Source organism: Camelina sativa, chromosome 9 (genome assembly GCF_030686135.1).
Source record: "Camelina sativa cultivar CO46 ecotype springtype chromosome 9, ASM3068613v1".
NCBI lineage: Eukaryota > Viridiplantae > Streptophyta > Magnoliopsida > Brassicales > Brassicaceae > Camelina > Camelina sativa.
In genome coordinates this window covers 4,990,908-5,006,177 of record NC_141888.1, presented here as the reverse complement: position 1 = coordinate 5,006,177, position 15,270 = coordinate 4,990,908, and the positions used below count along the sequence as shown (strand labels likewise).

At 34.0% G+C, this 15,270-nt stretch overlaps 1 protein-coding gene and 1 long non-coding RNA gene across 5 annotated transcripts; one reads left to right on the top strand and one right to left on the bottom strand.

Moving 5' to 3' along the window:
- The first annotated feature begins 934 nt into the window (after window positions 1–934).
- On the top strand, window positions 935–3,043 carry LOC104710492 (uncharacterized). 4 transcript variants are annotated; one of them, XR_015565776.1, is made up of 4 exons: window positions 935–1,075; window positions 1,506–1,560; window positions 2,214–2,323; window positions 2,613–3,043. It is a non-coding gene; the product is annotated as an uncharacterized LOC104710492 (long non-coding RNA). The 4 variants fall into 4 exon arrangements; XR_015565775.1 differs by having other exon boundaries at window positions 2,263–2,323; window positions 2,613–2,753; XR_015565778.1 differs by lacking the exon at window positions 935–1,075 and adding an exon at window positions 1,189–1,343 and having other exon boundaries at window positions 2,263–2,323.
- Window positions 3,044–3,812: 769 nt separating this feature from the next.
- On the bottom strand, window positions 3,813–7,037 carry LOC104710491 (protein AUXIN SIGNALING F-BOX 2). Its single transcript, XM_010427102.3, has 3 exons — window positions 5,738–7,037; window positions 4,907–5,402; window positions 3,813–4,823 (listed from the first exon to the last, which is right to left on the bottom strand). The coding sequence occupies exons 1-3, from the start codon at window positions 6,187–6,189 to the stop codon at window positions 4,044–4,046; spliced, it is 1,728 nt and encodes a 575-aa protein (XP_010425404.1). The 5' UTR covers window positions 6,190–7,037; the 3' UTR covers window positions 3,813–4,043.
- Between the last annotated feature and the right edge of the window lie 8,233 nt (window positions 7,038–15,270).

The following is a 15,270-nucleotide window of genomic DNA, read 5'->3' as shown; positions in this document are numbered from 1 at the left end:
GAGTATTATTCTAGTTTCTAGTGATATAATATAAATAAACAAAACCACTATTTTTTACAAATATACAAAAATGATTTATTATTTTAAAAATAAATTTTTGGGTTTCTGTGATTTTAAATATTAATTTTTATAAAAATTCATATCGATTACCTTGTATTCTATTTTAAATGTAATGAAAAATACAAAAACATTGTGTTTGTTTTCCAAGTATGTGATTTTTCCAGCCGTTCGATTTGTGTTTTGTCCAAAGAAGTACCGGCCGGTGGATCTCAAATGGAACATACTACATACATATTAATCGGCCCTTATTAATTGGGCCGATTATAAGCTTATTCCTAAACAAAGTTCAGGCAAAAAATTGTCAAATTTCCTATCTTTTTATCTCAATCACGTAACGAAAGTTTCTTTGCAGCAGAAATTTGGTGATACTCAATCATCAAACGTTATGATGCATGACCCCACGCTATCATATTAGATTGATGTTATCTTATGATTTGATGATTGTGATTTTTGATGCAGAGATTGGGTGGGGTAGATTCTAGACCTCAAGTCTCAATGATCTCAATTATTTTGACGTTAGCATCAAAACGTTAAGATTATTATTCCCACCCCTAACAAACTTTGTAAATGATAAAAAATTATATTCCTTCCATTTCAAAATATAAGTTGGTTTGGAAAAAAATTTTGTTTCATAATATAGGATGTTTTCAAATTTCTATGCAACTTTTAGATTATTTTAATTTATATATATAAAGTTAATTTTACTCATTCCTGGTGCTGCCACATCAGCCACTCCCTCTATTTAATAAGGCCAAATTTTTGACACAACCCACTAAGCAATTCTTTTTTTTTTTTTGTGTTTCATATTTCTTTAAAAGCCCAATTTCATATTTCTGTAAAAGCTCAATCCAATAATAATACATGTTTTATATGATGTTGAAATAAAATCTTTCTCCAGGAAGCTCCACTCCGCCGTCCGCCGTTGTGCGACCTGAAGCGTCCCTCAACAATCCTCCACACCCTTTCGCTGTCTTTCCTGACTTCCATCTCCATCGTAACGTCTTCCTCTAAAACGGTAATTCAAGTCTTTCAATGTTGTCTCTTTCAATTGAAGTCCCACTACTTTTTATTCAATAAGTGTAAGTTGAAGTCCTATATAATGTCATCTCCTCCCGTTTCATGCCTCTTACAATTTCCTTTCACTCTAAAATTTCTCTTTACTTACATGGATTATATAGGACTAGATGAATTTTCTCTTCACAATTTCCTTTCTCTCTTCAATGTTCAGTGTTCAATCTGCTGAACGGCGGCTAGGTTTTAGTCATTTTTTTTGAGTTATGAAGGTCTTTACCTTTTCTTTGTTTATGATTTTCATCTTCGGCTTGAATCAGTATAATCACATGTGTATGGACATATATATATATATATATATATATATATATATATGCGTATTGTATACATGTATTAATAGTTATATCTAATTCATTGAAATTGTTAATTTTCAGAAAAGAGGAAGGCTGAAGCTAGAGGATCTGGGTGAAATACTCTCACTAAATTTGGGTATGTCTCTTTCTTAATTAGATTTTTGTTCGGTTCTTTACTTCTTTTAAATCAGATGTATGTATGTTTGTTTATGTATCAATGTATGATTTAAGTATCCCTCCTCATAACACATGTGTCGACGCTGTCATACATGGTTTGTATATAGTTTTTGTTTCCTACCAGAACATATCTGCTTTACCGTTATAGCTCAAGTCGGGGCAACTTATTTCATAGTTGGTGGTTTTGTTGGTTCGCTCAGTATATATTCTATGTTGAGGCTCTAAGTAACAACTCCAATGAGTAATTGGCCTGCTTTTTATAATAAAAGTATACTACATCGTTCTAGGTAGCTTTTTGGGTCTTTAAATAATAGGTCTTCCAGTTTTTCTGTTATGATCTGTTATCAAACTTCAAGCTACATGAATCCATAAACATTCATAGCTAGATCAGCTATTTGTTTCCATGTTGAACTAGAGATTATTTTACTCTATGGTTATGTCTATCTAGAATTTAGTTCTCCAAAGAATACTAAAATCGAGATGATATTATATATCTCGGTATTTGATTTTGTTTAATTTCCATGTACATTATGGTATACAGTAGAAAGAGTTAAGAACTATGTTATATCATTTGTATTAGTTTGGTTTTCATTGCCTCATTTATATGTTTAGACACATCAAATAACTTTAAGATGGGACGAAACAATTGGCATACGTGCAGGTTATTCAATGAACATGATCATATGAATATCAAGCTCAAGTGAATCCTCATGGTTTATGGGGTAAGTTAGATGTAAACCAATTTTGTAAGCATATAATGCCTTTTCACTTTGCTCTACTGTAGTTAAAAAATGCTTAAGTTCACGACCTCATGTCCAAAACCTGCTTATTATTACTCTTTCGAATTAATCCTACTATAATTAAAGTAGAATATGTAACAAGTTCAAGCTTCATTAGGAAGGTTTATTAGTTTCCTTCTGACATATTCAAGTGAACAATTACTTGAATATTGTGCGTACATAACTTTCATCCAATAATTTATGATTCATGCTAATGTTTGTTTTTCTTCAGTCGTGGTGTAATCGAGCCTATGCCAGGAAAGCTCAGAGTTCATGTCATCCAATCAACGTTCTCAATTATGTAAATTTCATAGTTCTCTTGCCCTTTTCATATGACTTTCTTTAATCCAGAAAGAAATGAAGTGTTTCCTAAAGAATTTTAAGTACAAGGGTCAAAAGTAATTCATGACCGAGAAGCGAGTCATGTAAAGATGGAATTGTCTTCATCCTTTTTAAGAAAGATCAGGACTGGGAAGCGAGTAAAATCACCATTAGATAGATGGGCATATTGAAGGTTCATGAGTTTCTTATTTTGTTATATTTTCCATAAGACATAGTTTAAACCCCTTAAGAAATAAGTTGGGTTCAATATTTATAAGTTGTTCTTACTTTTGTTCATTTATTTTCGGTTGAATTTAAATTTATTACAAATGTTCAATTTACTAGCTCCAAACCAATGAAATGATTTTCTAAAGAGAGGAAAATAGCCAAGTAGAACAAAGAAAAAAACTTTAAATGTGAAATGTGTTCACAAAACGTGATGAAAAATTTGAGGCCCTTCAATCTCATGTATATGAAATAACCAACTCAGTTCTTCTAAATTTTCCTTTTTAGTCTATATTTTATTGTAAACTATATGAAAGCTCATATTTCTGAAAGCATATATAATTTCATACTCTTATGTTGTGACCAAAAGAATAAGATATATTAAAAAATACATAAAATTTCTTAAAACAATTCGACCGCGTGTAGCGCGGTTAAATTCCTAGTATTATATATTATGTAGTATTATTTCTAATTGGTTGAACTTGTTAAAAGTAAAATTTTCTTAATCTGCGTGTTTTAGTTAAAACATCCATATTTTGAAACGGGGGGAGTATAAAACAAAAACAATACGGGCGGTTAAATTCCTAGTATTATATATTATGTAGTATTATTTTTGTGATTGAACTTGTTAAAAGTAAAATTTTCTTAATCTGCGTGTTTTAGTTAAAACATCCATATTTTGAAACAGAGGGAGTATAAAACAAAAACAACAAAAAAATATTAGAAAACAAGGGAAATCATTAATCTTAATCTCAAAAAATACTATGATTAATACTTGATTCTATTTTATGTACAAGTTTTTTCTTCTTTATTTTGTATATTCCTAGCAAGGTAAAAAAAAACTAATTTAACCTAATCTAAAAAGCTTATTAAAAAAGACAAGCACTTGTAAAAAAGAACAATAAATCACCAGAGGAAAGTCAAAAACAAAAACAGAATGGCTTTCACAGAAGAATCAGTTCTTTGTCTTTAAATTTTAAAGAAAAACAAAAACAAAAAGTACACCTAATTCGGGAAGGACACATTAACGGAACACGACCAATCAGATTCTCAGAAAGACCAGAAGCATTGAACCAGAGCTCCCCCATCCATGTTTGGTCGGAGAAAAAAAGAGGACCTAGAGAATCCAAACAAATGGCGGCGCATCCATTCTTGTCCCAACCACAGTCCGGTACAGATACAACTTATCCACTTTCTGTCTTCCCTCGTGTCCGTTTTCCTCCATCCGGTTGTTATCGGTCTCGTTTATGATCTCAACGTTGAGCCACGGCGCTTTCTCTGCGAGCCCTTTGCATCCGCTGAGCGTGACTTCACATGACGACATCCAAAGGGATCGCATTGTTTCATACTTGCTCACATCAGCAAGAAGCGCCGTGTCCCCAAACGGACTATCCCTGATCTCTAGCTTCTTCATCTTCTTGCAACCGTTCAACACGTAGAGCATGCCTTTGTCCGTATCCCCTGCGAATGCTATGGAGAGCATCTCGAGCTGGTTCGCGTACATCCCGATGTAGAGGAAGACTTGGTCTGTGAGGAGACCTGAGAGGGAAAGCCGTCTCAGGCTCTTGCAGGCTTTGACGATTGCTCCGAACCCTTCGTCTAGTGGTTGAGATGTAACGTGATCAGGCTTGTTTGGCTCGAGGATGCAGAGCCTGAACCTGATGAAATTTGGACAGTTCTTAGCAACGGTTACGAGAGCTGCGTTTGTCATCTGCTGACAGAAGTAGAGTATCGAGTGAAGCTTAGGGCAGCCTGCGGAGATTGCAACTAGACCTTCTTCGGTCACAGCTGTGTTGCCCCCACCGAGTAAATCAGATGGAAAAACCCTAAGCTCTTGTAACTCTTTGCATGTAGAAGCTACAACCTCAAGCCCTTTGTCACCTATACTATCCAATATCTGCAAGAAAACATCAAACCATTACAAATAAAAATCTATCTGGTGGATTCATATCTTTTACAAAGGATATAGTATTAGCTTACCCATAACCGTTGAAGTTTCTTGCAATGCTGAATAAGCTTAATGAGATGGCTGCCATGAATCTCAGCTGCGTAACTAAGATTCAAGGAGGTGAGATTATGACATATTGGGTGGAAAGCTGAGAGACAGTGAGGAGCAGCCTCTAGAAAACCAGACAAACTCCTCAACAAGGTGCATTTCTTTATAGCAGCCTGGAGCTTCAGGTAAGACTCTGAATCTGGGTCATTCTCATACGACCCTACTCCTAAGTCAACCATCTGCGGTGCACACGACATTAACCTTGCGAGTGCATCTAGGGGAACTGCACGGTTTAGCTTCAGACTCTTCAGGTTTGGAGATCTAGCAACAAGCCTCTCTAAAGCCACCAGATTGGTTTCTCCTTCGAGACACGCAAAGTTTAGCGTGACAAGGGTCGTGCAAGTGTCTGGGAAACAACTTAGCCATTGACCTCTATGATCATCTATTTCATTCTCTTGCAAGTCCAGATCCCGAAGATGCCTACAAAGAAAACATAATTTCTTAAAAACAGAGTTACATAACATAACCAATACAAATAGACTTAAAACCTTTAAGACATTTTTAACTCACAGCCAAGAGCAACCATTGCAATAACCAAACTGGTTACTCGACCTTATTTGCATAGTTCTTTATTACTTCAAAACAAATATACTGATCCTTAACTGTAAATTGGATACTAGTGTTGGACCAAAAGCAATGTGCAATGATATTGAAACATAGCAGCTATAGTCAAGCTTTATAGTCAGATATCAAAACTAAAGCTTACACAACAAAGTTACAACTTCTAACACACAAGAAAGAAAGAAAAATGATACCTGCAATTGGCAGCAATGGAGGCAAGACCATCGGTAGTAAAACCTTCACAGCTAACAAGCACCAAAGACTTAAAATTCACAAAAGAACGCGAGAGCAGCTCAAGACTCTCATCAGTAACAACCATCCTCTTCAACCTAAGCTCCTCAAGACCAACACGGCTCCGAGCTAAAGCCTCAATCCAAGGCAGCACAAAACCTCCCCATTCATGAGGAACCAAATTGAAATCCGCAAAATGAGGCTTTCCTTTCAAAGTCAGAGACTTCAGACATGGGAATCTCCTAAGCAACCTCTCTGGATTAGTTGCATAACAGTTCCCAATGAACACTTTTTGCCTACTGTATCTCTCAATCTTGTACCATGATTTGCAGACCAAAGATATAGCATTCCTGTCTTTGTGTGATGTTACAAAGTCGAAGACGTGCTCTACTACTTCATCCGGGAAATAATTCATCTCTCCAAGTAACTTCAGCAGCAAGATCCACAAAATCACTAGATCTTGAACTAGAGTCAATTCACTTGACTTTGACTCAACACCATAAGAGCTCAAGAACACACACCAGATCTAGAGAGGTGTTTTAGATCTAGCTTAAAAACAAAAACTAGATCTATGAAGAACAGATTCAAGAAAGAACACAAATCAATTTGAGAAAGAAAAAAAAAAAGAATGAACAAATTCTCAAAAAGATTCTTACAAGAAGAAAAAAAAAACTGTGATGATTACAAAAAAAAAGGAAGTAGAAGAAGAAATACGTTGACAATGATATAGAGAGAATCAAATAATAGATCTGTAGAATCTGAACACCAATAAATAGAAAGCTTTGCTTTGTTTTCTTGAAACAAAAGAAAGCTTACAAGAAAAATGAAAACAAAAAAAATCAAGAAACTAATGATGATGAGATGATGATTCAGAAGATTTTGATGAGAGAGATCACGTAACCAAAGCAAAAGCTCAGAAGAAGTAGAAGAAGAAGAAGAACAAAACTCTCTCTCTCTCTCTCTCTCTTCTGTCTCGATGACTTGGTGGTGGTAATGGAAAATAAAATTAAAAAAAAAGTCTTAAAAACCAAAGAAGAAGCACATCACAGGGGCCCCTACCTGGCTGACCGAAACAAACCGTGGTTAAAGAGATTCTGAAACCATAGTTAGGTTTAGAGATATAATCCAACGATCGAGAGTAGTTTGAAGCAGAGACGAAGGTGAGGAATCTTGACCGTTGATGGGAAATGGCATGCATGTGTCCTTATCACTGGTTACGAGGCCATTCGCGAAAGAGAAAAAAAAAAAAAAAAAAAAAAGAAGGTGATGTAGTAGTGTCAGACTTAATGGGGCATTTGTAATTGCCCTTGGAGTTTAGGTCTAATCACGAGGATATGCCATTGTTGACGTGTGGCAAGTAAGCGAGATTTTATGTACTTGCAGAAGAAAAAAAAAAAAAAGTCATTATAAGATGTGTACTGCTACAATGTAGTAGTAGTTAGTTAATAATTATCAATTATGCAAGCTAGTTAGTGATTAGAGATTGATTAGTGATTATTTAAAGACTATGCACCTTAATTAACTCATTCATCTCTTTAATTAACCTATTAAAAACTTCTTTTTTTTCAACAACATACAACAAAAAATTGAGTTTACAAAAACATGCATGTTTTTTTTTTATGTATATATAGTAATACTAAACTACTTAAAATTTTAGCTGAAAATTCTTTATTCTCTTTAGCTGGATTGGTAAAGATTTCTTTCTTTCTTAAATTTATCATGACAATAAATTTTAAAACAATCTAGATTTCTTTACAACAGTTGATATCAAAGAGTTACATGTTAATGTTGTCGTTCAATTCTTATTTTTCTATCCATCTTGTCATGTTAGTTTAGCTCGTTTTAATGTTTAAATTACTAAAAATAAGATAATGTAATTTATATTGTAAAGTTTAGTATATCTAAAAAAATTGTAAAGTTTATCACTAAACAAAATAAATTTGTCTAAAAATATTTTATAGGATCGAATTTGATGTAATCCATCTAAAAGTATTGACAATCGGTTATTCAAACGAGGATGTTCATATGTTTATTTTACATGTTTTATATGATCCTCAATGAGATAGGATCTTAGCTCTTGCACAAACCATCTATTTGGCACTTATTATTAGTGATACTTTTTCAGAGCTTTGTATTTCAGAAACGAGGTAGTTAATCACACAAAGTCACAATTTGAATTTTATTAATCTTAACACAAATCACAGTTTGAATTCTATTAATTTTTAATTAATTTTGGTGTATAAAGGAGGAAAACCAAAAAAGCAAGGCTGGCTAAATTTGTCTGGTTATGAGGACATACACCATCCGTGGAGATACGTAGTCAGTAGGTGATGACATTGGCAAATTTAGTATAAAATTCTTTTTTTTTCCTTACCAAATAAATCCAAACGCCAATCAAATTAAAAATATATATATAACAAACAAAATTAGGTTAATAAATGGTGGCAGCAATTGAAATGAATATGCTAGGTAAGGTAAATATATGAGAAAAAAAAAAAACAGTGCACACATGGTTGAAACTTGAAATGGTCGGCTGAAATATTAAATGATACATGAAGAAAATGTGAAGGAATCCTACAATTATAGTTAATTTTGTACGATTAAGAAAGCAAAAGAACAATTGTTTTACTTGAGAATAGAGAATTGTAAAAAGATAATCATATGTATATTCATTATTCACACCAATGCTGTCAAAAACATTATTCACACACTAAACACATCAACCATCCTTGGCCAATAAAAATCTAAAGACTCACTAAACACATCAACCATCCTTGGCCAATAAAACTTTAACGTGAAAATACAAAGAAAAATGTATGTTGGGAAAAATAATGAGAAAAAAAAAAAAGAAACAAAGAAAAAAAGATGGGTGTAGCCTTCATAATCAAACTCAATTATAGACCCACTTGCATATAATTACAAAAGGGAGCACACAAAACAAAAGTATTATTATTGGTTGAAAGAGAATAGTCACTTCCTTGCCTCTTACCACCAAACTTTTGTTTAGTTGTTTTTAGAGAAAGTAATTGATAAAATACTAATTAATTAGTTAGCAATAAGCCAATAACTAAATTAGAGTATTAAACCTAACATTTTTTACATTTATAAATATAATTTTTTTGTCAAAATATAAATATGAACTTAAACATCACATCTAATTAAAAAAAAAAGTTAGCTAACTTTTCTTTTTTTACCATGAGAAACCATCAGTTCAATATTATTGTGCAAGCCTAAATCACTTAACCATGTATTCATAATCTTAACTATGTAATATGTATAGACATTGAGCTTATATTTGCACAACCCGCAAATAAACATACAACTTGTGAAGTAAACAAAAATAATAATAATTGGGTGATTGGTAAGCATTTTAGTAATAAGAAAAGTTAAAATCGTCCAGTGGATATTGAAAATCTAATTGCGAAACATGTCTAATTTTGTCAAGACATGTTTTTCTCTTTGTAAAATCTTATGATATGCTAATGCAAGAATGAATGTATGGATATAAAAGGGGAAGAGTGGTGGATGCGCATTGTTGTTTTTGTGGATAGGTCCACTCCTCTCTTGCATCTCATCATATTCTAAAAAATGGCTGCCATGTGAAGACCACCACTTAATTTCTCTCTCTCTTCCCTTTATATAATCCTATGTCAAATTTTCATTATTACCCCCAATTAACCATAATTGCAGTTTCTAAAAATCATTGCCTAGCCGTAATTTGCTGGTTTCACTCTATTGATTGGAATACCAATTCAGCAGTCGATTTTTTTTTTTTTGAACACAACAGAGCTTATTTTCATTCAACCAAACAGAGTAGCAAAGTTACAAGGGTTTAGAGGTTTCCAAGGCCAAACTTGATAACAAATAGAAACATTAAAAGTACAGATAGATAGATCGGTAATCATAGACCAGAGATGTTGGAGGCTTGAGCAAAGGAGCACCAAACCGCAAACAAACTCAAGAAGATCCGACGCCACATTCGCAGAAGCTACGGTAATGTGTTGAATGGTCCTTATCGCAGTGACATTGGAACGTTGAAGAGGTTTCCATTGCCGGGAGACAAGGTGGTTTGATCTGCTCAGGGGCAAGGAGAGTGGTTGGGGGATTAGGTTTGGTAGTGTCATGCTTGGAGAGGAATCGGTAACCACACTCCTTGAAGCGATGGTCATAATGCCGAGGTTCACAAGACTTTGACAAAAGGGAACAGACTTCCGGACATTGGTACAATGTAGTTGACAGGATTCATGGCACACGGAAGTGGCGTAGTGAAGGATGGGAACGCTACGGTAACTTCCTCTCCATGGATAGAAGGTCATAATGCCGATGGTCCTAGAGCTTCTAGTTTCATAGCATATATAGCAGCTTGATACTTGTTGTAAGTCAGAGAATAACTGAAACAGTGAGGATAGATTCAAGAGGTACCAGTAACCATGGCTCCATAGGGCCAAGATCATAATGCCAGACCTACTCGAATTCATCTAGTAATAGGTAGGGACCCTAACCAAATCTAAGGGCAAGGTTCTCAAAGACTCTTTGCAACAACAGAGCGTCTTTGTTTGATTATGTTCCAGTTGCAGTCTTCGGACAACTGACTTCATAAATCGAACCAAGATTAAACTACGGGAAGACAAAGAAAGATTTGAGATAGACCTGGAAACATGAGGTACACTGGTTGGGACTCGGTGTCTTGTCGAGGTCTTGTACAGCTCCGGCGTCAACACAGAGCTCCTGTCCAACTGCGACCAAACAACAGGCTTGGTGAGGGGATCTAGATCCGAGGAGCAGAGAGATGATGAGGTTGACTTCAAGGGGGCGTGACAGAGATGATTGACAAGATTACATGGGCTTTGAGAAGTCTCAGATCTGAAATTGAATGGCTGGAAGCTCGTGAGAATCACCTCGCAGAGAGCAACCACCGGAAGAGACGAACACTATAGTCAAACACAGAAAATACTTAATTTTTAAAAACTAATATTAAACAAAAGTATTTTAAAAATAAACACAATAATATATCTCTTCCAACCAAAATAACTTTATGAATTTGTTACTTCCTACCAAATTTACCCATCTATTTTTCTTATAATGCTTACAATCCTGAAATTGTAAATTACAAAAAAAAAATGAGAGAGAGAGAAAAAGACTAATGTGGAATACAAAGGTGGTAACATTTTAAGAAAAAAAAAACATATTTAAAATAAATAACTTATGAAATAGTCCATTTTTAAATTAAACAAAATAAAAACTTATGATATAGTGAAATTCTTATATCTTTCGTTAATCTTGTGAAATAGTAAAACTGACAAAATAATTGCAAGTTTGTCTGTTTAATAAACTCAGTATCCATGGTGTACCCAAAAGAACATATTTTGTGGTAGTAGCATTTGCTTCAAGTTCAACGAACCGATGAACAAAACAAAATCACTTCCAACTTCAAATTAAAGTGATTTTGTTTCTCATCTCTCTTTTCTTTAATGAGAATTTTGCTAGTTCAAGTGAAAGCAAAGACTAAGCCCAAGAAGGCCCAAAGCATGCCTCATCTTCTATATCAATATGGTACTACAACATTAAAGAATGTCTATTTGGTAGTTGGTACATAAAAAAAACTTTTCGTTTTGCATATTTGTACAACAATCACAACGTATATATATACGTAATTTGGACGGTGTCCCTTTTGATTTGTCTCTCTCGGTGGTCCTCTCTACGCTTTTTGTCAATCATACTAATTGAATTTCCCTGCCTTTGAAACATGTTGTTCAGACACCGAGACTCTCTCGATTCTCAACTAAGGTTCTAAGCACAACTCTGGTGCCTTTGAAACCGAGAATGTCCAGACAAGGATCCACTCCCATAGGGGGTGAGGGAATGGAATTACATCAAAAGGAGAAGGTATCGGAAGTATATGTGGAGATGAACAAAGGTATGATGGAGGATGTTGATCCGCCAGATACCATACCATGATTGGAATGCTTCGATCATCTCAAGGGACGGTTATCCTCTGCACTTGCCGTCGACTGGAAGTGATTTTTCTTCTAGGTTCCTCCCTTTCCCTGAGAATATGGCTTGTTTGTTCTGACCTCTGCTATAATCTCATTACTACAATTCCGGTTTTACCATGTAATTCGCCTGTTTCCTTTTCACAGCGGATTATATATGTAAGCCGAGACCCTATAGTCATTGTCAGGGACTCTCCGGTGACACCAATGACACAGAACCACAATCTTTTTTTTTTGGAGAAACCATTATCGCCATTGTTCTGAATTAACGAGGGCCACCCTTTTATGTTTGTGTTGTCTAACTCCTCCCGTCTGGAGAGTCCCTCCCTCTCATATCTCTCTAATGAAAGAACGTGTGTCCATCTCTGTAGGAAAATCTCCATGAACCCCCCTATAAGGGTAGGCATATGGCTGTTAAACCTGAAAGATACAAATGTTGTTTGTTCTATTGAAAGAATCTCAATATCCTTATTCAATGAGAGATTCCTCAAAAGAAATTCCTCCTATAAGGAGAGATACGTTGTAAATTAAACCTGTTGTTGTTGGCTCTCATGTTGCTCCCTCGATTTCATTCCCTTGACTACACAACTCCGTCTTGTCTCACTTTTTCCGCTATTAATTTGGTTAAGCTCTTTCAAATTGGTGTGGCAAGATGGTCTTATCTCAGATCTTCTCCGTCACTTGACCTTTGGGAACTTGTTCCCAACCTACTCTCCCTTTTCAGGGAGCTGAAGACTTATCATCTTTAGTGCGAGCTAGGTTTATAAAAACCCGTCGGAGTCTCTGCATTCCACTGTGGCAAATCGTCGTTTTGCGGCAAATGAATTGGTCTTGGTCAGCCTACTGTCACTTCATGTGGCCTATCTTCTTGGTGGTTCTCACTATCTCCAGGGTCTTAAGACCTCTTTATCTTAGTTTCAATATTTATTGTCTCTTTTATTTTTTCTATTTTATTTGCTCGCAAGCTTGTTTTACCCTTTGTTGTAGCTTGATCCGGATGTTGTGCTTTTGTTTAAGCAACACACTGTGACTTTTTTTCCTCATGTATAAGTTAGTTGGTTGTATTATACTCCTTTTAGAGTGGAGTACCAAGAACCTTGTAACTTAAGTTAATGGAGTGTTTGTTTGACCAAAAAAAAAAAACATGATGTTCTTTCAATAATACATGTTCCTGAGAACTATAAAGCATGGCTACTGGGATTTCACTGTCTTTTGTTTTTTTTTGTATGGCGGATCTAGAAATTCTTTTCAGAGGGGTCAATATATTAAATAAATTTTTAATTTGTTCCTAAATATCAATGTTATTTATTTTAAAAAAAAATTGTAAGAGTTTTACGTTTTTATTTTCAAAATAAAAATCAAACAGTGTGAAAAGACTAGAATTTAAAAAAAAAAAAAAACTAAAAGAAACCAAGTATTATGAACAAAAATCAAGTAAAAGTGTAGTAAGTAGGACTTGAACCCATGTTGGGAAGGGATTTGAGGGGTCAATGAAATTTTTTTTAACCAATTGTGCAAAAAAATCCATTATGAACAACCTTACAAATTTTGTTTTTAATATTAACCGGGATCATTTGACCCCCTTCCTCTTCACGTGGATCCGCCGTATATATGTTAGAAGAAAGAAAACCTACTTTATCAGTCAAATATTATTTACAAACTAGAAAGCAAATGAAAAGAATAGATTTTGTGTTTACATTTAAGATTTACAACTAATCCTATAAAATATATAGAAACATGATTATATTTTAAAGCATGATTACGAAAAAAAATTATTTTAAATTTTTTTAAAAATAGAAACATTCGACTGATTTTGTTTTCGTTGTTTCTCAATCGATCATTTTTTCTTTACTTTCTTTATCGTATTATGCTCTCTAATCTCTTGCCGTTTAGGCATAAGTCCACTTTTTTTTTGGGTTGTGAAGTTTGTTATCTCTTATTCATGAATAACTTATATTCGAGTTTTTCACTAAAAAAATAGAAATCTAGCATTTCTCTTCTTTTTTTTTGGTTTTAAGAAAAATTATGAATCTATTCTTTTTATATATATAGTTCCGAACTTCAACAATCTCAGGGAAAGTTTAGCCCAAAATTAAGTTATCTTAGTTGAAATCTAGGTTTAGTGTGAGTTTAGTTAAGAGATTAATCTTTAAGTTTTTCTGTAATAGAACAGAGCGGTGAATTAAGAGGGTTGTGCTTGATTTATGCGTTTTCAAATAGATTGTATTTGGTTTCTTGTTCTAGTGGAATTAAAATTTGGACGTGGTCCGAAAAAGTATGAACAATCGAACCTTATTAACAAAGTTCTTATCTCATTTATTTTCTGTATTTTATTATTGCTTCATTCGCATTAACATCCTGCATTATCTTACTTTGGGCATTGTTTTCGCCTATCCTACCACTCAGTGTAAAGTCAGTTGTTTCTCATTCCTAAACTCCTCTTAAATTTCTTTTTCCCAAAAAAAAAACTCCTCATAGATTTTGCGTGGAAATTATGTCTTCGTCCTTTACAAATTAGTATCTGGGTAGTGTTTATTCCTTAGAATAATGTTAATTGAAAATCTATGTTACAAGGTGCACAAAAAAAAAAAAAAAAGAATATCTATTTTACCCAGTTATTTGTTTCGTAACAAATTTATAGACAACATGCTTAGACTATTGGTCTGTTAGAAAATAACTTCAATATTATGTGAGTGATGAAAGACATAAGAGACTCTCTTATTGATAAGTAAGACCAGTAAGCGAATATTTTAGACTTCTTAAAATAGTGAGCTGAATATTAGAAAATGACTGGATCCACGAGATGAGAGTGAATGTGAGGGCTAAACATATCATGGCGGTGTATATTAATAGCATAAAAACATATTCAAGTACGTATGTATACTAGTTGGTTTGTATACCATCGACTATCAAAGTGTGAACTTGGGTAAATCTCTGCAAAAAACCAACACAAGACATGTCATGTGTATTAAAATCCATTGAAATCGATTTTGAAGATGAAGTGAGCACTGCTTTTGTTGTCATTTCTACCAAATAACTGGAAGCCAACGGAGAGATTAGTTAGTAATTTTTGTAGTAACTTTTTAAAATTCGATGATGTTTGATCTATGCATTGTCAAATTAAGTTAATTAACTTTGCTTTCTAAGTGGAAAATTAACATAAAACAAAATTAAAATCAAAGGTTGTAAGAGATTCTTGACTTATGAACCATAACACTGTAAATATTAGAAAACTAAGGTCTAAATTTCAAAATCTCCAAAACAAGTCGTACAAAATGGAAAAAGTGGACATTTACATAAAGCATTCATTTGAGTTATAGATTATATGACAATCTTACGGTCAAAGAAGGAGCCTAGCATATACAAATTAAACAAAATAATTGGTTATACGCGATGATTATTATGAAGTCAGTTTATGAATATAACAATGGAAGCGGCCTTTTTTTGCTGACGTGGCTAGGGTGAAAAAAGACGATTAAGGTTTTCTTGCTTTTTGGTCAAGG